The following is a 27,925-nucleotide window of genomic DNA, read 5'->3' on the forward strand; positions in this document are numbered from 1 at the left end:
CTTTCAGTCTAATTGTTGAAAAAAAGTGTTAATTAATTTTTTTTACATTTACACTAATTGTGTAATTAATGTATTTTTAGTTGTTTCTTATTTGTTCCAAATCGATTTTTTTTTTTGCGACAAAATGTCTTCTCAAAAGACGTAAAATAATGGACAAAAATACGAAAGCGTTGAATTTCTAGTAAGAAACGTTAAAAAGATGATTATATATAATTGAATTAATTTATTTCTCTTATGTTAAACTTGAAATTTGAAATTCATACATCGGTGGAGTTTTATGCAGGTAATCTGATAGTTAATAGTCGTCATCAGTACGACTTTTCCTGCAGGTGCAACACGTTGCCTAGTCGGTCCACGGACCTGAATGAATTGCTTTAGTTCTGGCGGGGGATTTTCAACACTCATGGATGTCACACGACAGGTAGCGTCTCACAGGAACTGTCACCTTCCCCTTCGCTTGCCGCTCGCACTCTGAACCTCTTGTGCAATCAGTGAGGGCGACGGGACCTCTGAACAAAGAAAGGACAGCTCATCCCACTTCGCAGAAGGCGCGGAACAAGTTTGTTTTAGCTTTCGCATATCCCGACATCGGGCTCCAGGGCTGCAGGATATTTGGGGCTTATCCCTATATAGACCCCTGCTTCTCCTCCTGCCCTGCAAAAGGGAGGCTGACAACACGCAGGCGGGATGCGATGACAGTTGCGCTCTCTCAGCGAGCAAGCAAGTTGAAATTCCCTGTATTGGAGGACATTGCGTTATGACAGTATAGTCCCCCCGCTCTGTGGCATGCTTTTTGGAAACGCGCACACCTGGATGTTTGTTCTACTTCGTCTCATTGGATTTTCAGTTTCCTTCTTCAAAAACGTGATTAGTTCAAAGGTGTGTGGTTTGTGTAGGTAGATGTCCAGGTAGCTGGTGTGGTCACGGGTAGTAAAGATCTGGTGTTCACAGATTCGAAAATTTGTAGTTTCCCCAAAGGCATTGTTTAGTTCAAGGCTTGACATATTTTTAGTGTGTTTTTTTTATCAGTATTTTTCAGTTTGTAATTCAAAGATTGTCAGTATTTTTACGCTAGGAATGTTTCACGGTTGAGGCGTTTTTCAGGATTTTTTTCCTTCCGCATTTTCGACTGTTATCAAAACTCAGTAAAACAAAGTTTCAAACATTTTCCCGACATGCTATTTTGTGTGCAGGAGAACTATGAATATATAACAATACAAAAGTCTCTTTAACGTTAAAAAAAAAAGAAATCTTCATAAAGTGATTTTTTTTTCGTCAAGCTCAAACTCGAGTAAAAAACGACACCTGATCATCTTTCTTGCGTGTGTATGTGGGTTTCAGGGTTTCTACTCTCAACTGCTGCAGTATTTCAAGACTTGACAGTGAATTTCAAAACAAAATTGTGTGGCTTCTTGGTGCCTCGCAATCTGAATAAGCCGTCAAGGCATTCACATTAACTTTTTCCAAGACTTTGCAAGGCATCGCAAGACTGTGGCTTTGATCTTGTGAATTGTGAAGACTCCACTGTGTGTGTGTGTGGAACATTAACACGAACTCAAATCTAGAGTTTCCATGGCGACTAAAGGATGGATTCTGAAAGTGCTATTTTTCATCGTACAGGTGAGTGTTGATTCTTTATTATTTGTTTCTTATCACATATTTCGCAGAATCATAGTTTTAAAAGGTATCGTTAGTATTACTATATCTTGAAACGTTAATCCTGCTCCATCGTGATATACATACATACTTTCCATATTACCAGAAGCCAACGCGTAACAGGCAAAGGTAGTTCTGTCGTACCAAAGTTTTTTCCTTGAAAGTATTTGTAACTTTTTATCTAAAATCAAGGTAAATATTAAATAGGTATTTATTTATTACATGTGAGCTAAGTTGATATGGCTTGATCATTGCATTATTGAACTGCTAAACTTTAGAGTTCAAAGGTTCGAATAATGCTCCACCTGTCTAAAATGAAAAATTCACATTATTAATGCTCCTGGCACTAAACTGGTCACGTGTCCCTGCATTGAGAACCCGTGCAACAAATAGTTTTGGTCTGTAGAGACAACCTGTGAACAAATGTTTTCGTTCTGTGGGAGAAACTGTGCACACATGTCCTTGACACTGGGGTGCCTAACGTCCTCTTGACCTTCTCTTCCTGTCCTTCCCCAGATGGCGCTTTGCTCAGGAAACGCCAAGGTACAAGTTCGATTCGACAAATACAGCAACCCAAATGAGTTCAAGGAAGACGGCCACTGCTGTGATGGAGAGCTGAGGGGTATTAACTGCACTGGGCACGTGTGACTACAGCGCTCGGGTGTGTCTGGGGTCAAGGTAAGCCAGCCACCAGTGACATGACGTCACATCCACACGTCTTCATCCTTGTACAGGTTACTCCAACCACAGAAAAAAAGCTTACAAATAAAATGTAATATTTTTTTTCCACAAAAATCACAAATACAAAATTATTTTAAAATGTACTGTTAGGGTTTCTTTCAGGCGGTCAAATTTGATAAGTGCTAATTAAAAAAAATGCTTTTAAATAGGGTAGAGAACCTCGAGTCTACTCGTAGCTGACACACTTGTTTCTTCTGAAAACAAAACGGTAAATTGTTTACATATCATTTTTAAAATATCAGTAATCTTCATTGCTAAAATACGCTTGGAATTATATTCCTCATTTATATTTACCCATGTTACCAACTGATATCAATCCATGGAGCAAAGCAGAAAATGATTGATACACACCTTAATGAAAAAAAAACTGATTTTCAGAAAATGAGTCGAAGTTTAATTTTGCGAATGGTGTCAGCGTTCGCCGACACAATGATGACAAATTCTGAAACACTGAAGTACATTTGAACACGCCCGGAGCTATAGTCACGTGTCCGAAATAACAAAATGCGCATTTAGTTGGCGAGTTTCACTTCAACACATCTTCCACTTCACTCGTTGATGCCAACAGAAGGTTATCTGTCCCTGACACATCACTGTGACGTCAGAGGGCTGGATTGTGGGCCCTGGCAGAATTTACAGAGAGAGTGCCGTGGCCGATCCCTTGTGTGGACAGGCCTTCAAACAACTGCAGATCGTTGGCGACAGAAATACGTCAGAGAGAGAGAGATGGAGTGGGCACGACCGCATCCCTTCCAAAAACAAAAATTGGCGGGCTACAGAAAAATGTTGCTGACTGAGAATGGTCCATGTTAAGGATGTTTGAAATGTTCTCTTAAAAATGGAGAAAAGAAATATAATAACAGGAAACGAAATGAAAAGAAAAATGGGAAAAATAGCTTGTGACATCACATTTAGATGAATGCAGTAGTCTAGGCAAATCCAGACTTTACATTTTAAAGTTCTGACAGTGCTTAACTTACACTTGTTTTGCGCAGATAGTATTTAAATTAAGAGAGACAATTCGGTTATCAAACAGCAAGGTGTTATATACAGAGTGGAAGGCGATGCAGAGAGATTAGAGCAGCTACGATGGTAGCAATGAGAAGAGTATTGAGAATTAACGATAAGGTTTGAAGAAAAAAGACAAATTCACAAAATTACAAATAAATATAAAAAATATAGAGATAGATGTTAGGTAAAGAGATGGGCGGCAATGAACAAAACTGTTATTAAATGATGGATACTTGAAGGAAAAGGTAGAAAGACAGAGAGAGTGTGTATGTGTGAAAAGAAATTTTGTGTGTGAAAGTGTTTTATGAGAGAACGAAAGAGAGAAGAGAGCATGTGTTGCATGGAGAAAGACAAAGAGATTGTTTGTTAGAGAAGAGTGTGACTGTGTTTGTGTGGAAGAAAGAAAGTGTGTGAGAGTTCGTGTGAGTGTGTGCGAGTTAAAGAGTGAGAGAGAGAGAGTGTGTGTAATTTGTGTGAGTTGTGTGGTCTGGTGTGTGTGTGTACGTGCGCATGAGTGTGTGTGAGAGAGAGACAGACAGAGAGACCTGGATAACATCCCTGTGTTTATTTTACCGAGCAGTGACGAGACCCCATGCGACCTGCTTTCCGTTGACACCGGAGCCTTCGAATTGTCCGGCAATGGTGACGTCAAATTTGTGTCTGGACGACCCAATCCGGTGCTTTTTGACCTCCCAACGTGGACGGTAAGTCAACTAGATGACCACTGCAAGTAAACAAACAACAACAAAAAATCTTTCTGCCGCTACCTATCTACAGCAAGGGATGAGTACAGTGTCCTTGCCTACAGAGGAGGTGATGACAGCTTTTGGGTGTAATTCCCTGCAATTTGTTGGCCCAGTTTTTCTTTTTAAGAATTGATTTGTGATAGCGCTTGGTTGTGCGAAATAACAAACTATTATCTAGTTTTACCTGTTTGTTTAACGATAATTTTGTCCCTAGCGTGGGACCTGATGTTCATAACGTCTAAGTTACTAGGCGTGAGAAGCGTGCAGGGCGTTGACCCATTCCTCACGCTCCAGGTAAACACGTGGACCAGTGACTGCGCCTGAGGACGGCGGTCTCTTGGCTTTGATTATATACTTTCTGTACCTGCCTATGTTTTTGACAGTAATGAGGGATGTGAAAAATAACCTCTAACAAAGCATCACAAAAAAGAAAACTTACTGGGGTCCCAACCCTTCTGAGACATTTCTTATTAGCAGGAAGAATGTGAATTTTTAAAAACCCAATCCCCACATCTTGATCTTTTAACAGCCAAGTCTATGCACGCACGCGCGAGCACACACACACACAAAATTAAGGGATTACTTTCCCATGTGAAGAAACCAAAGGAAAGCACGTACAGTCTCTTGAGGGAAAAAAATCGGAGAGCGGGGAGACAAACATTCCAGCAAGAAAGGTGCAGCCTCCAGCTCTCTGCTATTAATTCAGTATGAACGAGCGGCTGATGAAAAAGCTCTCGACAGGTGCCTGCCATGCATACACAAGGCTTGAGATGGACCTGGAAATAACAAACAGGCGGTACATTTCAGAAGAATGAAAAAAAAAAGTACAAATGACATCCGTTAGAACTGGGAGAGGCATTTAAATGTTCGTTATTGACAGAGCAAGTCCTTTGCTGCTCAAAATGTTTCAAAGGGTATTTCACCTGGAGGGGAATGAGACAATGAGGTAGATATTCATGACAACGCCCAACAAATGTAGGAGGCCAGGACTGTGCGAACCAGAAGCAAACAATATTACATGACAAGGTTACTATAGCAACAATCTCGATGTTGACAAAGTCCCAGAAGCTGGTGGCAGGGTGAAGAACCATTCTCTAGATCACAAAAGATGTACCAAGGATAGTCTATGTTTCCAATGGCAACGAGCAGAATCAAGGGTCTTAAGATTTTTAATGGAGAAGCATTTTGAACTTCGGATTTTACTCTCTTTTCATAATAAGAGTGAAGCTAATAATTTTGTTGTTGCAACTAAAAATGTTGATGTTATGTTGGTTTTTTTTTTTTTACACTTTTCCTGTATTTCAATCTGAAGACTATTCAAATTCATTGTTTAACCACCATTTTTCTTTTAATCAAATTCTGCAATCTACTTTAAAAAGAATTATACCGATCTTCAGCAACAGGACTGTGATGATCTCACTATAGACTGTCTGAGGCGTGAACGTCACGATGTCTCCATGAGACAGCTGTGTTCGTGACACAGTGAAATATTTTTGTTCACAGTAGGACAGTGAAAGGCGTTGAGCAGTTTTTAGGGTGGAGTTGCCTCTAGGTATTGCTTTATTTTTGTTGAAATTCCCAGTGACTGTGTCTCCCTTCCTGCTTCTCCGGAGTTTGTTGCCTCGGAGTGTGAATCACGCCATGCTTGTAGTGTTTGCGTTTGAAGGTGGGCGCGTGATTCGTCAAATTTCCTTTTCTATTTAAAGTCAGTCTTTAAAGTAGGGTTGGGTTTGAATGAGGAGTTCCGACGGTGATGTCATTGTATTCAGTTTTACAAACACGCGAGCTAATGGTTGACCTCTCTGCTTCTGAAACAATTTTTTTTCTGAATTAACTCTCTGTGTTTTTCGCCACTGACTTTTGAATTAAAACTTGTCTGTCTGTCCATCTTTATTTCTACTTTTCTCGTTCGTTGTATCTAGTTCGTAAGAATCGCTTAGTCACAGATTTAGGCCTCTGAGGTCCCGGACTTCCATCCCATTCGTTGTGACGTACCTAAACCCATCAGGATCCATAGTAGTGGCGTCTGGACAACTTTTCTCTTGTCTTGCCCTGCACACAGAGAATAACTTAACAGTTTATTGCTTCATCAGAACAACTTCGATTTCAGATGAGAAAGCTAGTTTCCTGACAGTAATGGCGGTACATGGAGAAAGTTATGGATATCGCGTGACGTCACGTGGTAGACTTTGCCTGATCGCTACCCAATCCTAAACCCTAATTCTAAACCTTATGTCATAGAGTTTAATAGCTCGATTAACGTATTTGCTACTATGCATGTTAGTTGAGTTGTGTGACTTTTTCAAGTCTTTAAAATTTTTGTTCGCTGTTTCAAAGGTGAGATCAAACGACCCTATGATATTAAAAAAAATCTCCTAAATTTAAAAAAGAACAAATTACCTAAAATTGTTTTTGTTTTTATTTTTGCTTCATTAGTTTATTCGACATAATACTTTCATTCATTGTCTTTCTTACTCATTTTAACTGTTGATTTGTTCTTCTTTTGCAAGTTCAGTTTTCTTTTTGCCTCACCTGTGTTTTTCACGTCGTACATTGAATATCATAACTGCTCTTTACTGCTCCTCTTCTCCATTTCCAGGGTTCCGTGTTCATTACTCTGCAAATCCTGGACCTGGACACCAGTGCCTCAGAGAATGTGGATAAGTTCAGCTTCTGGTATAGTCTCCAGTCTCCCGTGCGCAACCGTCTAGCTGGACCCTCCGACTACACGAACCACACACTCATTGGGCAGCGGAAGGTAGAACCCACCAGGTAACTCGTCAAATGACGTAGAAACAGAACAAATATTTTGCTCTACTATATCACTGCCCTAATCGTCTGTTTGTCTCTCAGCCTTTCCGTTTATTTTTATTTTTCACCATTAATAAGTTTGAGATGAGACACGGTCTTTTCTTGTTTGTCTGGCAAGCTGGTTTATCTGTTTATATTTGTAATGTATCCTTTAATATTTATCAGTAGAGATGTTAGAATAACGTTATAACAGGTCTACCTGTACTGTACACCTGTCCATTCATTGCGTATTTTTCTGTGGTCAGCCTGTCCGTCAGCGTGAATGTCATGTGTGACCGCTTCTATTACTCGGACAACTGCTCCGTCAACTGCGTTTCTTCCGACGACTGCAACGGCCACTACGACTGCGACACCACCACGGGAGAGCGCACTTGTCTCCAGGGCTGGGGTGGCAGTGCCTGCAGTGTCCAGCTGTCCACCGACCATGGATGCAACAAAGGTGTCTATCTCTTTTAAGGATGATGATGATGATTGATGATGATGATTGATGATGATGGATGATGGATGATGATGATGATGATGTACTTTAAATATCAAGATAATACATGCAATGGGTTCCCAAAATAAACCACTGTCGATAACGAAGATGGAGAATAGAGAAGAGAGGAGCAGAGGACCGTTAGGCCAAGGGAGATCACTGCAGATCGAATATCATCTACAAACCAAAGACTTTCTTCTAGTTCTCTATCTGTTGTTAGGTCCGAGAGAATGCATATCTCTAATTGTTTTAGTTTTTGATACATTTTTTTCCGCCATAGATCATTAATGAATTTCTTAATAATAAACCTCTTATTAATGTAAAATGATTTGTAAACGAAAAGGACATTTTTTCAATAGTTTATAGTTTCTCTAGCCATCGCTACCCTGACTACGCATTTTAGGATAACTTAGTTGAACAGAACTAATCTGGTAAGCGTTAAAATATTTCATATTCAGAAAAGCAAAGCTAGGTCTGCATTGTCAAATGTAGTTAATGTGATAAATTTATTTATTTAACTTTGGTAATATAAGTTCACGGGAAATCTTCACGTATTTCAGATCAGGTGTGCTATCACGGCTCTACCTGCGTTCCTTACGACAACAAACAATTCTACTACTGCTGCTGCGCCGCGGGGTACACGGGTATCAACTGTGAGACGGACGTGGACGAGTGTGCGTCACAGCCCTGTCACAATGGCGGCAACTGCTCTCAAGGAGACCCCGGCAAATATGAGTGTCAGTGCCCTCTCAGGTGAGAAGATGTAGACATGAAAAGCAAAATCAAGTAAAATACAAACGATACAAACGAAAATAGTAATTTTATTAAATCTGTATTCGTGTTATTTCCTCAAAATTCCGCCTCAAAAAATACTAGTAATGGCGACAGTCGAAGGTGCGATAGTGGGTTTATATGATGAAGTGGTGTTATGGTGATATGGATCACATTGAAACTGTTGCATACATAAACAACCGTCAAATTGAGTGGTTAGTTAAAGGCTTGGAAGGAGTAGAAATGTTCAGTGGTAAAAGTAATTGTTAGTTGTAATAGTGTTAGTGTAGTGATAAATTCTAGCGAGTTATCAAAAATTGAAGATTACTTATTATCCAGTTTTAATTAAGATGCTTTACATGACACACTACAACATTTATTTGCCAGATAAATTCAATGTCTTTTAGAAAGTATGTTTAATAAACAATTATGCATGTAGTCACTGTGTTGTTTACGTAAAAATAAGAGGTTGTGATTATTTCCATTTGTTTATCTTTGATCCCAGCGTTAAAAATAATTTTCTATGCATTTTTTAGGTACAAGGGACGTAACTGTGAAGAGAGTAAGACATGTGCCGATAACCCATGCCTCAACAACGGTAACTGTAGCCCTATACGGGTAGCCACGACGGAAACATTCTATTGCAGCTGTCCCCCGGGTTTTACGGGTGGTCTATGCGAGTCTGTCATTACCACCACCACCATCCCTACAACTACAACTACCACACCAACGACCACTTCTACTCCTTCCACAACTACTTCATTGACATCTACAATGTCAACACCAGCTGTGTGTAGTGAGGATTTGTACGGCCCCGAACTGCAGCGTGTTTTGCAGGGTAGGAACGACTGCACCGGACATTACTCGTGCAACCGACTGACGGGACTCATGGAGTGTCTGCCAGGATGGCGCGGGGCTAACTGTAGTTCCAAGACACAGCCCGACCCAGGGTGCCAGTGTCAGAACGGCGGAGAATGCTTCTTGGACACCTGTTGTTGTCCGGACAACTTCACGGGCCTGTTGTGCCAAACGCCGGTCTCCTATTGTCGGGCCGGGAGGTGCTTGAATGGAGGAACTTGCTACGAAGAAGCTTCTGGTTTTCAGTGCGCATGCGCTGCCGGGTTCACGGGGGAGCGGTGTGAGAAGGCTGTCTGCCCGATGGATTTCTTCGGTCCCTCGTGCGCTGTGTATTGTAAGGAGGAAGACAGCTGCGAAACAGGGCAGTACACGTGCCACCCGGACACCGGGGCTCGCGTCTGTCGCTTCGGTTGGAGGGGTCAGCAGTGCAGTGAGCGTGACCCCGCTGCGCAACACGAAGTTGCGTGTCCCAACAGCGAATGTCGCAACAACGGAATTTGCGCTAACAACACCTGCTGCTGCCGGCCAGGATTCACCGGGTCCTTGTGCCACATCGAGATCCTGGAGTGCGCCAGCTCCCCTTGTCAAAATGGGGCCCGGTGCCATGACCTCATCGCGGACTACCGCTGCGAGTGTAGGAGAGGCTTTGCCGGCAAGAACTGCGAGAGCAGGGTGGAACCAACCCCAAGCGACGTCACTTCTCCCGTTTTTGACCCTTGCTACGGAGTAACCTGCTTTAACAAAGGAACATGCGTCAACAACGGCACCGCCGAGTCCATCTGTCTTTGTCTCGAAGGCTTCTCCGGAAAGTTTTGCCAGGATGTCGTTTCTCACATGACGTCTACACAAAATCCTCTTCTGCCTCCCTGCCAGAAGAACTACTACGGGCCAGACTGCACTACCTTCTGCAAGGAAGAGCACTCTTGCGACATGGGACACTACTATTGCGATCCCCAGTCCGGGGCTAAGATATGCCGCAACGGCTGGAGTGGACCGCAGTGTCTGACCAGGATAGTCGCTCACGAGAATGACCCCGAGTGCCCTAAAGGTATCCCCTGCTTAAATGAAGGATCATGTTCCAATGGAACTTGCTGTTGTCGTCAAGGATTTTCCGGTACATACTGCGAGGTTGAGGAGCTGCACTGTGCTCGATCTCCCTGTCTGAACGGACGATGCCAGGACCTGCAGAATGGATACAAGTGTGAATGTAACCAAGGCTACGACGGAATCCACTGTGAGAACTTTACGGAGATTAGCAATACGACTACAGTGCCTTCACTTGCTACTGATGCTAATGTTAAAGAAACGATAGATGTGCGTTCTACACCAAACACAAGTCCAGGAATAGAAACCAACCCTGGTTCCAAGTTCTAGTCCAGTTATAGAGACAACTTCTAGCGCAGGAGTGGATACATCTGGTCCAGGTTCGAGCTCAGAAAAGGAAACACGTTCTGTACCAGACACTCAGACAAGTCCTAGCTCTGGCCTAATAATGGCGACGAGTTCTGGTTCAAGTTCAAGTTCAGGAATAGAAACAAGTTCCTCGTCAAAAATAGAGACAACATCCATACCAGGAATAGAGACAAGCTCCAAACCAAGAACCGAATTAAGTCCCACAACAGAAAATGAAACAAGTTCCACAGCAGGAATAGTGACTAGTTCCACATCAGGAACTGAAACAAGTTCCACACCAGGAATTGAAACAAGTTCCACATCAGGAATTGAAGCAAATTCCACAGCAGGAATAGTGACTATTTTCACATCAGGAATTGAAACAAGTTCCACATCAGGAATTGAAACAAGTTCCACATCAGGAATTGAAACAAATTCCACAGCAGGAATCGAGACCAGCTCGGGCGCAAGTTTCAGCCCAGGATTGGAGACAGGATCAAGTTATGGCCCAGGAATAGAAACTACTTCTGCCCAAGGAGCAGAAAATAGTTCTATTCTAGTTTCTGGTTCAGAAGTTACGCAAGAAATGGCATCAGTGACGTCAGTTCCGGCTGTAACATGTGGCTCGAAAATCTGTTATAATGGAGGGACTTGCTTTTCATTCTCCAACGGAATTCATATATGCTTATGCCAATCTGGCTTCGAAGGTGATCAGTGCGAGGTGGTCACTGGTCTGGAAACGTCATCTACAACTAGGGGAGTCACAAAAAGAACAACTGAAAATGCGTTTTTGTCGTCATCGGCTTCGACTTCAACTGAAGCCACCACGGAGAAAACTGGGATCTTAATCGGCATGAACATTAGCACAGAGAGATCCTGGGCTCAGGGCGTCACTGAGCTAGCTTCCCCTTCAACCGTTGACGCCAGTTCAAGGAGTGATCCAGGGACGCCGGAAACTACCGTTGTCACGGAAACAACTAGTTCGAATGATTCAGCAGCGTCTTCAGTAACACAGAATAGTTCCTCTACAGAGCAAACTACTGCCACGGTTAGTTCAGACAACAGTTTGATGACACAGCCAGGTGGGGATCACCTTGCCACCACTAGCACTTACGACAAAAACACAAGTGGAGGGGAGTACAACTCGACCAGAGACATTTTTGGAGTAGATACAAGTGAGGCATTAAACAACGCCACTGTGCCTCCATACACATCTGGAACCAGCGCCAGTGAGAATGTGTTTCAGGCATCTACAAGTACCACCAAGCCTGGGTATGACTCATCTCCAGGCATAGATGCTACCACCTCAAACGGTACAGTTACCGATTCTGCTTCTTCTGGCTACCCGAGCAGTCCAGATGGCTTCCGTTCAACGCTGTCAGCAAGAGACACAGGTCTACCTGTCAACGCAACCAGCAAAGACTCGTCAGTAAGTCCACAAACAACTGCACTGACAACCAGCTCTGAGAACGAAACAATGATCGTGACACGCAACATCACAGGAGGGGTCAGTGACGCTCCAGACTTGACATCAGACCGTCTGCCTTCAGAAAGTAATTTTGTCCACGGGCAGACAACATCGGATTACATAGATGCCCGTACATCAGGCGGGACAAACGAGACCACAACTGCAGTGGGAGGAGACACTACGGTCCACCCTGCTAGTACAGTTAAGAGAACAACGGACGAAAATTATCATAACGATGGCGATGGCGATGGCGAAGACACAACTCACAACGACTACACAGGAGATTGGTTTTCCGCTGATGACCATTCTGTCCCTTCGTCAACGTGGCCGTCACTACCTCTCGAAACCCCTGCTCCCGAAACCCCTGCTCCCGAAACCACCGCTCAGCCGACCACCGCTCCCCAAACCTCCGCTCAGCCGACCACCGAAGAGACCAACTTGGCACCAGGCACCTTTGTGAACCCAATTGAACTCTTTTTGATAGGGACAGTGAAACCTGTCGATGAGAGCTCCCTGATAAACATCGTGGAGACGGTGCTGAATCAGACGTATAACGGTATGTATAGGTTATGTAAGAGTGTATAAGTAATTAAATTGTCTGTACTTCCCTTTTCTGCTGAGTGTCATCTCTCTACTTCCAGGCATCGACTGGCTGGCTGGCAGTGCGTTTCGATGTTTAACATTCTTCTGAGTCTTTAATGAGCAGGTTAAGGGGGCGGGGGGAACCCCCAAAGAATCTTGACTGCATTTTTCTGATGATGTCTTGGTTGTAGAAACAAATTATAGCATCCACACACGTCGGTACACAGAATAGGCGAGAATGAGGGGTTGGGAGAAAATGTCTAATAAATTATTCCCCAGGTTATTTCCTTGAAATATGAGTGGCAGATGACTTGTAGCTAATCTGCTTGTTGTAAAGTGGCTTCAAATGGACTTCATAACAAGTTTCAAGAAATCTCAGGTCCCTGTTTTCAGTGTCGTCACACTTGTTAACCCTGTATATTATTCATCATCTGTTTAAAGAAATTAAAATAATGTATACAACGTTTATAACTGCAAAAAAAATTCTTAACCATGCCAACTTGAAGGACTAGTGATCTACATGTGCATCTGCACGTAACACACGAATAACTCAGTTTGATGTTTAGCAGTATCATTTCTTTTTCAGACGTTGACTGTTGTGTGGGAACCAAAAAACTCACTTCAAGAAAGTACATCGGTCCTGATGGGTAATTTACATTAGTAATTTTTCTGTTTACATTAAAGAAAGATTGTCATCAGTCCATCTTTCATTGTCTATGTGTGTGTGTGTGGAACATCACTCGTGGATAGTTACTTAACATTTTATTACTTAACATGTTATTACATATTTTTGCTCATTGCACTATGCTGTAAAATAAATATACATCACCAGCACCACTACCACAACCGTCATTGTTGTTATAATTGTTTATAATATTGCTTTTTAAAGCTTATGTTTGTTTAAAATATTCATTTTGATGTTTGCTGCTTGTTCCTGTGCTCCAGCCTCATGGTTCAGATGTTCAACATCGTGTACGTGTCTATAAACTATATGGAACCCCGTTTGCCTCGCGACCAAGTTCTTACAAGGATTAATCAAGATTTGGAGACGACTCCTCCCTTCAGTAGCACTGGTATCCGTGTGTATACTGGACCGCAAAACGCGCTTTATCCATTGGAAAATAAATACGAAATAGAAGTCGTCGGCGATTTGCACATCGAACAGCTGACGAATATCACACTGGAGATAGCTGCTGTCTGGAGGACCCAAACTCCGGGTAAGAAAAATACAGATTAATAGACATTTTAAACAGGCTTTAATGGACCAGGTGATAGGAATATTATTTGGGTTTTGTTTTGTGAAATGAGTGTCAGACTAGGGTCACAGACGACAGAGCCAGAGTGACGACACAGCATCTACGTAGCTCCACCTGCTGTGTATATCAGGGTTTGTACTGACTGTCGACTGTTGTGTAAGAAAGCTGTATCAAAATATTTAACGGTTTCTGATTAACTCTTAAGTGTTGTTAATTAGCAAGACGCAAACTCCGGATGAAATGGTTGAAGAAACTATCAGCCTAGTTTTTTATGATTATATATATATTGCTAAAGTTTCTTACAAAAACTGTAATAACGGAAACTGTGTAACGAAAATGCAATGTCCATGAATTGTTTTTATTATTTCACGTCAGACCAGTTTGTGAATTTTTTTTAAGTGAGACGTGAATTAATATTTCTCGATTTTCTTCTTTTTTCGCCTTCTACTTAGTGGACCATGTTCAAGGGACGGAACAACTTGGCTTTGAGAACAACTTTCTTCTTATTATCTCCCTTAGACTGTCTTCCACTCTCTCCCAACCACCACCCCAGCCACTGGCAGCACTAGTATCACCATCGTCGTCATCATTGTCATTGATTATTCTTATCATAGATTTCTGTATTTATTCTTCCTATTTCATTGTTGTGATGACGTACGCACGCACATATTTACAGTAACTTGTTTCGTTTCAGATTGTCAGTGTAAATATGAAGTTATCTTTCTGATTGCCAAGAGCTACATCGGGGATTATGGGTAAGGATAGAAGATGCTTTCTACACAACCCACGTCTGCAACACACACATCCACGCGAGCACAACATATTACTTAAAATCATATTTGTCTGACAAGTAACAAGAGACAATCTGTTCTCAACTTTATTTCTTGTTTGGAACCGTTATTTTCTCCTTTGCAGCCATTTCCTTAGTTTTAACTCGATTTGAAAATATCTTCGCACATTGCTTTCTGTTTGTAGCAGCAAGGGTTACATTCCTTCTACTGTTCACTTCTTGAAACAAATCCTTTTAAACAGTGGGAGTTATATTTCACTCGTTATATTCTAGGAACTGGAGAAGTGACTGATGCTTGAGACAGCAGATGGCAGTATTCTTCCATTCTCATCTCTTTTCACGTTGTGTGTCTCATCCTTTTCTGTCCTTCTCTGCCTACAATAACTCTACATAAAGAAAATGAACACATCACAAATATATTTTAAAAAATACCTTCGCTGAGAGAAAGACAGCTTGCCTGGCATAATTTCTAATTAATTTTTGTTGTTGCAGGACGAAGTTGACACGTTTGGTGTACTTCATAAATAAAGATGGCAAAGAAGTGTCTTCACTGCAAACTAAGCCTCCATCTATAGAGACTTATAACTCCGTGTTGGATAACCAGAAAGACTCCTTCAAACCTGTATACGAGGGAAATGCCAGCGTGCCCTTTGACCGTCACTACACCCTCTACCTCAACGTGCAGCTGAAGATGGTGACGGACGCGGGAGTTACACTTCTGGAGAAGTTACAAGAAATATGGCTGCTATACTTAAAGGGTAAGGACCAAGCCAGAATCTTAAACACAATTCTGAGCAGGAAAATGAAAACATTTTAGTTGTACAAAATATTTTAGATTACAATGTAAACGAACAGAGCTTGAAGGCAGGGCAGCCAATGCCATGATGAACATTTCTCTGAGCTTCAGGGTTAAGGTAAGTGGTTCAACCTTTCTAGGGCGCGTTATATGAAAAGGAGAAACTTCACCGTTTCTTTCCACAATCTGTAGCTTCTTGGAGAAGTCGGGTATCTGTGTCTGCTAATGAGTTTGTGGGAAGCCAGGGGAAGTTTACCAGCCACAGGATAGAGCAGACCTTGTATCAGCAACCTGCTCCTCAGTCCAACGCTCTTATCACCAGACGTAACTTCCCTACATACATACAAGTCTTTAAAATTTCATGTTATCTCATGTGGTTTTTTTTTTTTTTTTATCTTTTGCAGACAAAGTTGATATGTGTTCCCCTCAGAAGTGCACTGTAAGTGTCCGGTACACCAGACCTGAGTTATTCCTCACGGAAAGTGGGCAAGTGTCGAGAATTTTCAAATGTCGGAGACTCTTCGGAGTCCCTCTTCTCCATTTTCTGTCTTTTTTTATCTCTTCATCCTGCTTTTTCTCTTTTTCATACACTCACTTCACCCAGTCATAAAGAAACCCGAGCAATACTAAATTCTGATCGGTTGCCACCTCATACACGTTGATTCAAGATGTTTCTTGTTTAGCAAATGCTTTCTCTCTCTTGTTTCTTTTTAACTCCATTCCTTCTTTATTTCCTTCTTTCTCTTTCTTTTATTCTTTCTTTAACTCTTTCATCTTTTTTTTTTTTTTTACTTACACTTTCGTAATTCAATATGATTGGTGCTCAAGCTTGAGAAAGAACTAAAATAACATTTCTCTCTCTGTGCATCTCCATGTACGATAAGAAGAAAAACGTTAATATAATATTTCTCGTGCCTCTTCGTTACAAAATACCATCGGAAAATATTTTTTTGTGACATTTTATCCTCTATTTCCAGCGATTTTTTCCTGAGCGCTCGTGTTGTCGTTTATAAAATAATAAGTAGAATAAGAATAGCAGCAGAAGTGAATAGCAGTATAACCACTTCCAGTAATAACAATATCGACGCCATTATTTGTCCACAGCTATGTCATCAACAGTCTGGATTACTTTGTCATTCTCGACGGAAGCCCCGTGGACCCCACCAAGGTGGCAGGACCGACACCAGACGACTTTGAGAACGCCGGAGTACCGCTGTGTCGTTGCGTGGCAACGCCTCTTCCTTATGATGATGCTTTGGGGTCGCTGACGTGGTCAGAAATCAACTCTTATGTCAATGACTTAAACAAACATGGTAAATTTTTTTGCCTTTGGTATTGGTGGTCACAAAACTTGGTTAGAGTTGTTTTCTGCAACACTTAGTTTCTATGAAAAGAGCGTCACATGATACGTTGCAGCAACGCTTTCACAAATTTAAAGAAAAAAAAATCAAGTCATAAGACGCACTTTCATTTCATTTAATTACTTTTGTTTAATTTCTAACCTTTTTCACTTCAACAAGGATGCAGTTTTGTTTTTGTTTTTTTTTTTTTGTTTGATTTGTTTTTTGTTTTTTGCAGAAAATGGCTCAGCCATTGCTGTCTCCCGGCAAAGCTTTCTCGACAGTAGTGGGTAAGACAAATTGTTATTTGCCTTTCTTAAATGTTTATACAAGCTTTATCAAAACCTCGGACTCTCCAGCATAGTTCAACGATTCCTCTTTCTACTCAAACACATCATATTTTGTAACGTATCCATGGGCAATCCTGATCTTCGCATTGTTACGTTTGTAGATGTGTCACACCAGAAGGTTTGACATTCGCTTTCGATCCTCACACACAACAAAAACAGATCGTGATATCAATATATTTTAACAAAAATAAGATTTGTAAGCCTTCAAGACAAAGCGATGACTAACATAAAACACAATATAACACAATTCACACAATATCTTTAACCAACAGTCAAATGTTCATTACCTCTAGTCATCAAGGTATAAATTTGTTCATCACACTAAAACAACAATAACCAAGACCACTAGTCGAGGTATCAGTCTTCTGTAACAGGTCATTCAGTGGCTGGGATATTTCTTTCCCTTTTATCTATTTTATTATTAAAATTGGAAATGTTTTTTCTCTCTGCTTTCAAGATGTTGAGCATGTCAGCAAATGAGTAAATTTGTTCCCCTGAGGTAGTCCTTCTTCTGTTCCTATAGGAATGAAGCTACTCGATTTTATTATGCAAGCATCAATGATTCCAAGAGTGGGTCTCCACCTTTGCATGATTTGATGAATAAAATCACCGAACGGCACAAGGTGGTCCTTCCACAGCAGCCACTGCGGCGCCAGTTTACCCTGGTCTTGGAGGACGTGGTAACTGAAGGGGAAAGCAACTTTCTCCAAACCTACCTCAGAAAGGCCTGGGAGATTGCAAACAACGGTAGAGAACTCTTTTAGCAGTTTCAGACAAGAGTTGGTATTTAAGTGAAATAAGTGTTTGTTTAGGGTAAAAGCATTATTTAAAAGCAGCATACATTTCTTCAAATATGTTCGTATCTGTGTCTGGCTATATGTATGTTTGCCTATATATGTGTTCGTCATCGTATTCTTATAATAAATTTTTTATTGCACGTCTGTAAATGGCTTGTAGCCTGTATCCATGTAAATTCGTGAACATAGTTCACAAATGGAAAATAAATGCCAAGTTTACGTCAAAGGTGGCGAAGCAGGAGGAATATCGGCGACGAAAAGTACGACAACCGGTGACTGGAAAGAGTCCACACCTGGTAAGGAGGTTGAGTCCTACAAGCGGGGAGACAGTCCGACCTTTGATGAACGTATAAATAGTACAAGATATGAAACGTAGATAAACTCACATTGTTGTACTCAATACGCTTTCATGGGCTTAACTGGGGGACTGTCTATAAGTCAATGAGTTTGTTAGAGATGGTTCATTTCGGTCGTGGGAACACTGACCTTACAGAGACAACCCTGGAAGCAAAGGGAGTTAAGTTTGTTTTGCATTGCGGCTACGTTAAGTTTGTTTTTCTCTTCTTGCAGAAGGTATTCCGGGTACAGCCTTGTTCATCAAAATCACAAGTGTTGATTCATCGTACCTGGCGGACAACAAGTGGGTTTTTATACACGTGTGTCAGATAATACAGGTCCTCCTATAATATTACGATTTTCGTCGAAACTCGAGACGTTGCCTCAGAAGATCCTTACTGTGCTGTTTTGTTTTGAGTTTTTGTTTTGATTTTTTTTTACAAAAATGTTGTTGCTAAATCTTCCAGCTGTTTATAAAAGAAGAATGGTCTGAAAATGAAGTAATGAGCAGTAATGTAAGAATAAATCAATTGACAAACGAACGACCCAAAAAAAAGAAGAAAGAAAAGTAAATTCACCTTCCCACACAAGGGAGGTCAAAGGCCAGATAGATATACTTAACAATGCATTACATAAATATACATAAGCACGCAAGAAATATAATGAAAAAATAGCTAATTGTGAAACTAATTTGTGACGTAAATTTGATCACATTATTTATTTCGCATATTTGTTTCGCTCACACTGAAGTTTATTACTAAAAAATGTTTCCAGTTGTCACGGGACTAACGAAAAAGAAATAAAAGGAGATCATAACTTGGAGTTATTTCTCCTGAATCCTGTTGATCTCCCTCTCGTACCTTTTATAACGACCATTTGGCAGAGAACTAGAGCTATAAACTGATTTTGATTTTGTCCCTCTCAACTTCTCTACCGCCTGCCACCTCGCATGACCTCATTTGTTGTTTACTCGGAATGTTTTCACGATTTAATTTTCTTGTTGATCCCAGGAGCATCACAGTGACAGTCGTCAAGTACACCGTCAACGTCGTGAAGGCGGATTCCAGCATCACGATTGCGGAGGAGCCATCGAAAGTCAGTCTCCTCCAGGGATTCCAAGGATCCTCTTACATCATCTGCGCATGCGTGCCTCTCAAACCAAGGGAGATAATCACTTCGAAAGCAGTCAATCCTGACAACACCTCCAGCATTATATCGTCGATAGAGAAGGCTTGGAAAAAGGAAAACCCAAGTACAATTCATCTCCTTTTCGTCCAACGTAGTTTAGAATTTATTTCTACTTAATACAGAACGCAAAGATACATTCACAGATATAAACCTCTCTGGTTTACTTATGTAAATTAGGGACATAGAGCGAAAGATTGTGAGAAAGGCTCAGACGCAAAGAAACTCAGGAAAATGTTTAAACAAAACGCTAAGAATTTCCTGTAAGCAGAAAGTACAGACATAAGAAAGTTCAAATAAAATATTTTAAGACGTGTATTGACGAGAAACAAACTGCCTTTCAGCCCCGAAAATATTCTGCTTGTTATGTAAACACTTGTTGCCGCCTAGAGACGGTCAGGAAGGAGAATCCTCCCAGCCGCTGCTGCATGCGTCTACTCCTCTTTCTCTCTCTCTCTCGACCAGCCAGGAAAAGTCTAAACGTCTGAAATAAACTGACTTAATTCCAAAATCATTCAAAATTAATTCCACATTATTTTGCAAAGTGTGTTCTTAAAAAAACTATATTTGCGCACATGAGTAAGTGCATGAAGTATGTATATGGAAATGTGTACTTGAAGTGTATGATTAATTCTTGTCTCTCATAGGATTTCATGTCCTATTTTTAATTCACAGACTGATTTTAATTTGTAAGTTCATTAAAAAAATCTTGACCAGATGTCCATCCGTGTAATTAGTTCCACAATGCGATGTTTCTAAAAATAGCCTCATTCTCATTCACAACAGTTTTCCCTCACAGCTCGGGGATTTATTTATTTTTTTTTTTTTTATTTGTGTGTGTGTGTGTTAATACTTCGTTTTGCATTGGTACTTTACCCCCATTACCGTTAACAAGTTTGGTCCAATCTATTGAGTTGTCCCTCATCACGAGATGTCCCTATCCTTGACATGAGTAACTCTTGTTTTGTTTTCTTTTTCAGATTTTACCGGTAGCTTCACTTTCAACATCCGAGATCTTTACGTCAATCATACAGGAACAGACGGGTATGTCTTGATGACAAAGAACATTGTTTATTTGCATTGCACTGAAATTTCTTCAAATTTTCTCAAATAGGATAAACCCATGACCCATACACAGGTCGGAGTTGAGAACTTTTATCGCACTCAGAGATTTTTCTTTACTTGAATGTCGTGACATACGTTGGGTTTATTGTATTATAAAGGACATAGGGATTTTGTTGCTTTAATCAGCTGTATTTAGAGCATCTGTCAATAATGTTTATAAATTTAGTTGTTTGTTCACATTTTATTTATGCCAAATAATTGAGTCAGAAAGAGAAACTTATTAGCATGTTCCTATCGAAAAGATTTGTGAAAGAGTGTTTGATTACAAAGGACAGCATAAATTTTTGTAACTTTAATTTCAAGATTCATTTATTTGGAGAAGAACGACAACTTACTGTCACAATTAAATCTAAATTAATTTATCACAACAACAATCCTAACATACTGCGTACTTTCCCATCATTTTTAACGGTTGCTTTCCTCGGTAACCTACGTCAGTGAAGACCTTTCTTCTGATAATGGTATGTTGTGACTGGCTGTTTATATAAACAACTCAAAACGAAAAATAAACGCAGTTGTTTTCGCAAGCACGGCATCGGCATCTCCTGGCCAGCAAGGCAGAGTTAGGAAAATAGCAAAATGTTTGCCATCCACTCGCCAGCAAACTACGATCAGAGAAACGCTTGTCCTCCGTTGGCTTCTCACAGAATACTGTTATTGTCAGCCCAAGAACTAAAAGCAAGGAACGCCTTCGCACTTTGCCCTTTGATCCCGTGGGGTCAGTGCGATCTTTGTAAGCCGCATGTCGTCTGACGACGGGTGGGGCGATAACGGAAGGCAGGTTCCCGACCCGGGTGTCAGCTTCCTTGTCATGTGAAATACTGAAGAGTCTACATGGCGCTGTTTATTGTACCCACAGGGAGGTACCCCACAGGGTGTCGACCTCCCAAGAACTCACAGAGAGGCGACACGTCAGCAACTTAGTTTCTTGTTGCAACCCGAGCGCAAAATAATATTGAAATAACGGGTTGTAGTTCATTATCAGACATTCAGTCCACAATCATTTTAAATAATTATGTTTTATTTTCAGATTACAAGTCGTTGAACTTTAGAATGTTGTCCTGAATTTAAAAAAAAATGGGGTCAAGAAACCATTCCCCAGAAAGTCCCCAAAATATGCTGTACTTGGTCTGTGTAGTTATTCTACAGGCATCCATTTAAACCGTTATACTCCAAACTACTTGTGATGTCTTTATTCACACAGCCCCTAATTGTTTCCATCATCTTTTTATTTTTATCGTTGCAGTAAAAACATCACCCGCATCATCTACACTGTTCTTCCGAACGCAAGTTCTCCGCGCGTTCGGTTTCAGTGATCTGGACTTGCAGGAGCCTTCAAACAAAACCATTAAAGAAATCTTTGGCGAAGAGCCTGAAGTCAAGACACAGCCCCCATCATCATCAAAACAGTTTGTATGTCATCAAATGAATTGTAATTTTTTCACTGAATACATCCTCTCACCTTGTCCCCTCCGTTAACGACCCAAAGCTTCAACGCACAAACACTTTCACGAATGGTAACGGTAGTAACTGATTTTTTTAAAAGAATGTCCAGGTTGGTGTTTGAGGTAACAACATAAGGATCCTTTAAGGGTCGTAATTAGAATAGATGACTTCGGACAAAACAAAATTACGGGAAAAGATGTTTGGGTCGAATTGTGTGACGGGTAGAGGCATCGGGGGTGAGTATAATTTGTGTAAATTTTGTGTAAATAAGATTTAAAAGAGGTTTGTGTGATATTCCGACGCTAATTCTTAGCGGGGTCTGCATATGGCGTCCCATTTCCCCCGATGACGTAGTGTGATGGCGAAAGCCTCAGTTTGGCATTTAGCCTTGACCCCTTGCTGTTTACGCTCCGCGGCAGAGGCGCCGAGTACCCGGCGTGATTTCTTTCTTCCCTCGTATTTGCAATCACTTGCTAGACTAAACTTTCCCCGAGAGCTGAGTTTGGCCAGTATTCTCTCTCCTGGCCGTCTGACAGTTGAACTCTTCAGAATAAGTCATCGTCAGCTTACTTTTCTGTCCTTGGTGTGACGTGAACAATTTGCTGAACTCTGCTACTACTTCCTGAACTTCGTTCACTCTTTCATTCTAACAGAAAGGAAAGTGTCGGAAAACGAAAGAAAAATATATCACCTTGTGTCCTATTTTAAATTCGGTTTTCAATGAATGAAAGTAAATTTAAATGATAAATTAATACTAATGATATAATTATATATATATATAACCCAATAATTTTTCACAATGCAAGAGTATACACAATTATCGTGAATACGTATGCTCGTTTACTTAGTAGAACAATGATAATGTTAAATAAAGATCGACAAGAGATTTATTTGAACGCACAAACTTCCTGAATTTAACTAATAAAGATTTTGATTATTACTACTGAAGTACGTTTGAGTATTACAAGAATTCAAAAGAGATGTGTTCTTGAACAACATGACCTGATCACGAAATAAATTCTTAACGGCATCTAAACATAAAAGAACAAGGCATGGCTACATGGATTTCTAAAAGTGATATAATACTTAATCAAAGATTACTTACTTAGTTCTTGTGAAAACTTTGCAAAAGAAGAACAGAACATAATCTATTGAAGTAGCATGTGTGTGCTTTACGTATAGGGTGACCATTGGGTGGTAGACAAGAAGAAAAATCTTGTAAACATGTCTCCCTTTTTTCTTAATTCCCCCACAAATATATTTGCAGAATAAGATTTCTCCGTCGAGGTTACGAGGGAAGACAATTTCGATCTAAGTTTCACGATTGTTCTTCCATATTTTCAGCCATGGTGGATTCCAGTTGGTATCGTTCTTGGCCTCCTTCTACTCATCATCATCATTCTGATCTTCTTATGCATCATCAGAGACTTGAGGTGGGTGCAAAATATAACATAATCAATCTTTCTAACAACGATGACGATAATGACGAAGATAATTGACATTGTAACAGCCGTTTAATGAAGTAGTAACAGCTGGTAGTTCAGTACATGATAAAGTTCAGTACAGACAAATGTCTTTGGTAGAGACCTGTTCCCTACACTTCTTTACTTAGTTCTCCATGTATTATTTATCTGCTTATTGGCTTATATTGAAAGATAAAGGCATACAATTTTTTTCTTTCTCACTCTATTATATAAGCTGTAAATAATTTGTACAAAACGTTAACTTCTTTTAAAGTAGGACAATTATCATTTCTGAATGTCCCACGGTTCTTTCCAATGAATGGAATAAAATCAAAGTAGCAAATATATATATATAATAGTTGCATCAAAATTAAATTACATCACATTAGTCTTGATAATATTCTATCAATTCTGGTACCAGAAAGTTATATAGTTACACTCCAGGATAGTTTCTTGAAAGCAGATATAATAATCATCTACGCACATGCACATCAGCGGAGAGAAAAATATTATAGAAAAGAAAAACTTTGATCAAAGTTCAGGGAATAAAAAAAGTCAAAAATGAAAAGCGCAGGACAAACAAGAAACGTAAGAGCAACTTTTGTCCCTTCTCAACCCAGCAAAGCAGAGACTAGAAGCTTCTCACAACACTTCAACTTTTTCCCAAACACACTTTTTCTACGTCATCACAGAGATGGATGGAGGGTGAAGGGTGGAGGGTGAAGGGTGGGGATGAGAGCAAAGATTTGCAAGTAGGAGGAATGGGAACCGTGAGTCGAGAGGCTGCCTGGTTGCTGGACGTCAAGGTTGCCGTGAATGTAGACTAAGCTTCACTACACGAGACTAAACGATACTGTTTGTTTGTTTGTTTCCGCGGGCTTAGCGCCGACGTCAGCAGTTTAAAAAAAAGCTTTAAGAGCTTAACGAGACCGACAATTTGAGACTAAACAAAGGGAAGAGCCAACAACTCCAGAGAACAGATTTGAACTTGTTGGCTGGAGTCAAGGACTCCCTTACCTGTGTGTTTTCGCGCGCACAATTCTACTACCTGTGTTAGAAATAATTTTTTAAGAAAAATCACAAACTTAGAGACTGCGTAGTACTAGTGTTACACTAGCAAAAAAAGTAACTACTGTTGCAAAAGAACATCTTTCCTTTAAACAGGTATTTAAAAACAATTTTTATCTTTGCAAGGTTATGTTTTGTTATTTATTTGCTTTGCTGTTCATGTTTGCCAGTTCATTGTTTCCCTATTTATCATTTTCTTTGATAGCTTGCTGATATTTTTAAGCTTTCAGTACCTATAAAGTTGCCTTTTGCACTAACCGCACTAACCTTTCCTACACGCATCACTAACTTCTAGGCGGCGGGAGTCCAGAAACATCAAACAGAAGCCGGAGCACATCAACGGCTATGACCGCGAACACTTCTCCTCAGAACCTGCGTTCGACAACCCGTCCTTTGCAGTGGACGACCCAGACCTGAATGATAGCAAAAGTAGCACTTATTTCGTCAACGTGGTCCCTGACCAGCCCCCACAACCGAATGACACGTAGACCTGTCCTGTACACGTCATCGGTCACCAGAACCTTTAGCGTCCTACGTCCTGGTCACCACCGAGTCGGCGGAAAGAAGAACCTTTGGCTGGCTTCCCCTGCTACTGTTCTTCACAAAATGATGCTAAAAACAATTTGAGGTTTTGTGGAGACAAGGTTCATGGGTGTCGACGTAAATAAATGTAGGATTGCAGCCATGCAATATTGAAGAGTGATTAGATAGTGGACAGAGATGTGCAGAGCTTTCTGTTCTACTGCCATAGCGCTGGTAGTGGACTCTGCATAGAATAGGCCCAGTAGTTAGATACTAACTCAGATTATCCAACAATTTTTTGCTTGTTCTGTTTAACTAACTTTGTTTTTCTAATTTGTTTGTTGGTTTGTTTATTTATTTGCTATTTTGAAGTTGTGCAGCAAACGAGAACATTTGAAGAGAAACGTATAAACATTTATTATAGGTTTGATTTGTTTTTAAATTCCAATTTTAAAGCAACCACCGCATTAAAAGGTAAACAACACATCATTAGAGACTAATTATTAAGATAGGTCAAAGTTTAATGTGAAGTATGAGCTATTTTTAACGGCCTCTTGTTGTTGTATTTTGACTGTTGTTGACGATACGCAGCTGATATGGTGACATAAACACTCCCTGACACACCCAGTGACGCAGACTTCTTATTTACCTATATATATATACAAAGCCGTGATATTTATCATTCCGTTTGATTATACAAATAAAACCTTGTTAGTTTACATGTTCTTAATATGTTTGTGATTGTCTTAAGTGGACAAAAACATTTTTCAAGGCAATAGTCTTCCATTCGTCAATACTTTCATTATTTGCTTAGGCAGCATCAAAAATATATTTCCTAAATATTTTTATCATTTAATTAGGATACTGAACAATCTAATTGATGTACATCGTAATTAAAGCATCTTTGATGTTAGGTAATAAACTGTAAGCAATTATGAACAGCAACAAGAAGTGTTATTACAACATTAATTTGTATTGTTGAAGAAAAGTTGTGATGTCGTTTATTATAGTCAGTAGGTGATAATAATCCAGTATGTTCAGTATTGTCAGCATGTGTATTATTAAGATGAAAACTTTTCAAAGCATTAATGTGATTCATTGTATGTCATAAAATATTGCCGCTAGATTTGATAATTGTAATACCCAATCATGTATTTACCCAGATTATCCGCTGGGGCAATGGATTTGACTGCTTTAGATGCATTTTATTTACGAAGGTCTTGACTTTATTCATATGAACAAAGCACATCATATCAGAGGACAGATCTTCATTCATCCTTCCTTAGCTTTTATTTCTCCGCCGGCGCAAACGTGTTCCCCTATGTATAATGAGCCAAAGAAATCCATGTGAAAAGCAAATCTTTAGGTTTTGTATGATTTAATTAGTCTTCATCGCTTGTTGATTGCTGATAAAGTCATCAGCGCGCAGACTGTGTATGGTTCTCACTTGTTCTCTCAGCACAATGAGTTTTGGAAAAGATAGTGACGTCATAACCGGTGCTTGCTTTCTGTGTTCAGCTCAGAATTCTAATAATAGACTACTCTGCCGTGCATAAATAAATAAGTAAATAAATCTGTCAGACGAACTAAAAACTAAACTCAACTCATAATGTGAAATGTAGCGAGGTCAGTGATGAAGTGAGTTAGAGAAATGTTATTATAACACAAATGTCTTTTACAAGGTCTCATTATGAAAATGAATTTAGAATCACGATGAATCTTTGCTCTAGATGGCTGCCAGCAAATATCCTGGACTGTAACTATCATTACTCCATACAATTAATTCCAGGAACCAAAGTCAAAAAATATATATCAGAAACATGCTGACCTTTGAACCTTGTGAACAGAAGCTCGCAATGACGTAGGATCCAAAAGTTATGGTCGTTCAGTTCTGTCACATAAACTGAAAGTTTTCTTTTTTTTCTCTCTCGCATTTACAGGCACCGTGGAGCGAAGACACTTCAAAACAATCCAGCGCGATTCAATAAGCGAAATTTCGATAGACAGCATTTTGTGGCGGAGCCGGTACAGTACGAGAACGAAGCGTTTGAGAAAGCCGGCGGTTACGTCGTCAACCCCGAATAAGACGATAGAGTCGTGACGTAATGTAATACTTACTGTCTGTGTTAACGTTCGCCATCTTCACAAATCCGTTTAATGTATTTAACACTTAACTTGTTTTCTTTATGTCCACGTCGTTTAAATTTGAGATATAATTATTATGTTGTGTTTTTTAATTAATACAAGCAGTGCAGACTGTGGTTGTCAATAAGAATAATTTCATTGGATTTCATTTAATTGTGTGCTGTGATGTGACAGCATTAAGCATTTGTGATGACTTCAGCTGACTTGTTTTGTATCTACCTTGATACGTCCAGATTGCCCGGATGATTGCCAGATGTTTCTATGCATTGCTTATAAAGTTACAGCGTTTTTTTGTTCATGGATTTCAATAAAGGTTGTTTTCTTTAGTTTGGTGTGTGTTTGGTCAAAGGTCAGTCTGTGTAAACGCATCTGTCGTTGGTGGAATCATCCACACTGCTCAAGCTCACACAAATCTGTGAAGATACACAATTAATTATTGGGAAAAGCCGTTCTTAACCGAAAAATGTTTGATTAAGATCGGGACAGTTTGTAAGCAACGTCATCTAACTTTGGCAAACTACCCCAAATATTTGTGCATTTTGTCTTGTCAAGAGCATCAAAGAATTTTACTATCATTCACGCAGACAAACGAGGAGAGTTAGTGTGTGTGTGTGTGGGATGTATTAACATTAATTATTTGTCGCAATGATGTAGGCTAACAAAGCAATAATTTCTAGATCCAGATCACGCAATCCACTCAACAATGTTTCCTAAATTTGAAGCTTTATTGAATTCTAACACCTCCAAACGTGACAGCTTCACTCAATAATGTCCACAATATCACCTTTGCTT

The 27,925-nt window shown here is 40.1% G+C and overlaps 1 protein-coding gene across 1 annotated transcript; it reads left to right on the forward strand.

The window, feature by feature from the left end:
• The first annotated feature begins 391 nt into the window (after positions 1 to 391).
• Positions 392 to 27,459, forward strand: LOC112573779. Its single transcript, XM_025254379.1, is given in 25 exon segments — positions 392 to 879; positions 1,342 to 1,620; positions 2,173 to 2,334; positions 3,989 to 4,112; positions 6,754 to 6,926; positions 7,211 to 7,404; positions 8,004 to 8,196; positions 8,751 to 10,444; positions 10,446 to 12,488; positions 13,101 to 13,161; positions 13,460 to 13,731; positions 14,465 to 14,525; positions 15,053 to 15,318; positions 15,761 to 15,842; positions 16,461 to 16,669; positions 16,935 to 16,986; positions 17,570 to 17,793; positions 18,071 to 18,139; positions 18,414 to 18,483; positions 19,190 to 19,431; positions 20,345 to 20,408; positions 21,137 to 21,222; positions 21,736 to 21,902; positions 23,280 to 23,368; positions 24,762 to 27,459. Coding segments are annotated over 20 exon segments (6,309 nt in total). The 5' UTR covers positions 392 to 879; positions 1,342 to 1,620; positions 2,173 to 2,334; positions 3,989 to 4,112; positions 6,754 to 6,926; positions 7,211 to 7,232; the 3' UTR covers positions 24,955 to 27,459.
• The last annotated feature ends 466 nt before the right edge of the window (positions 27,460 to 27,925 follow it).

This window comes from Pomacea canaliculata, linkage group LG10 (assembly GCF_003073045.1).
Source record: "Pomacea canaliculata isolate SZHN2017 linkage group LG10, ASM307304v1, whole genome shotgun sequence".
NCBI lineage: Eukaryota > Metazoa > Mollusca > Gastropoda > Architaenioglossa > Ampullariidae > Pomacea > Pomacea canaliculata.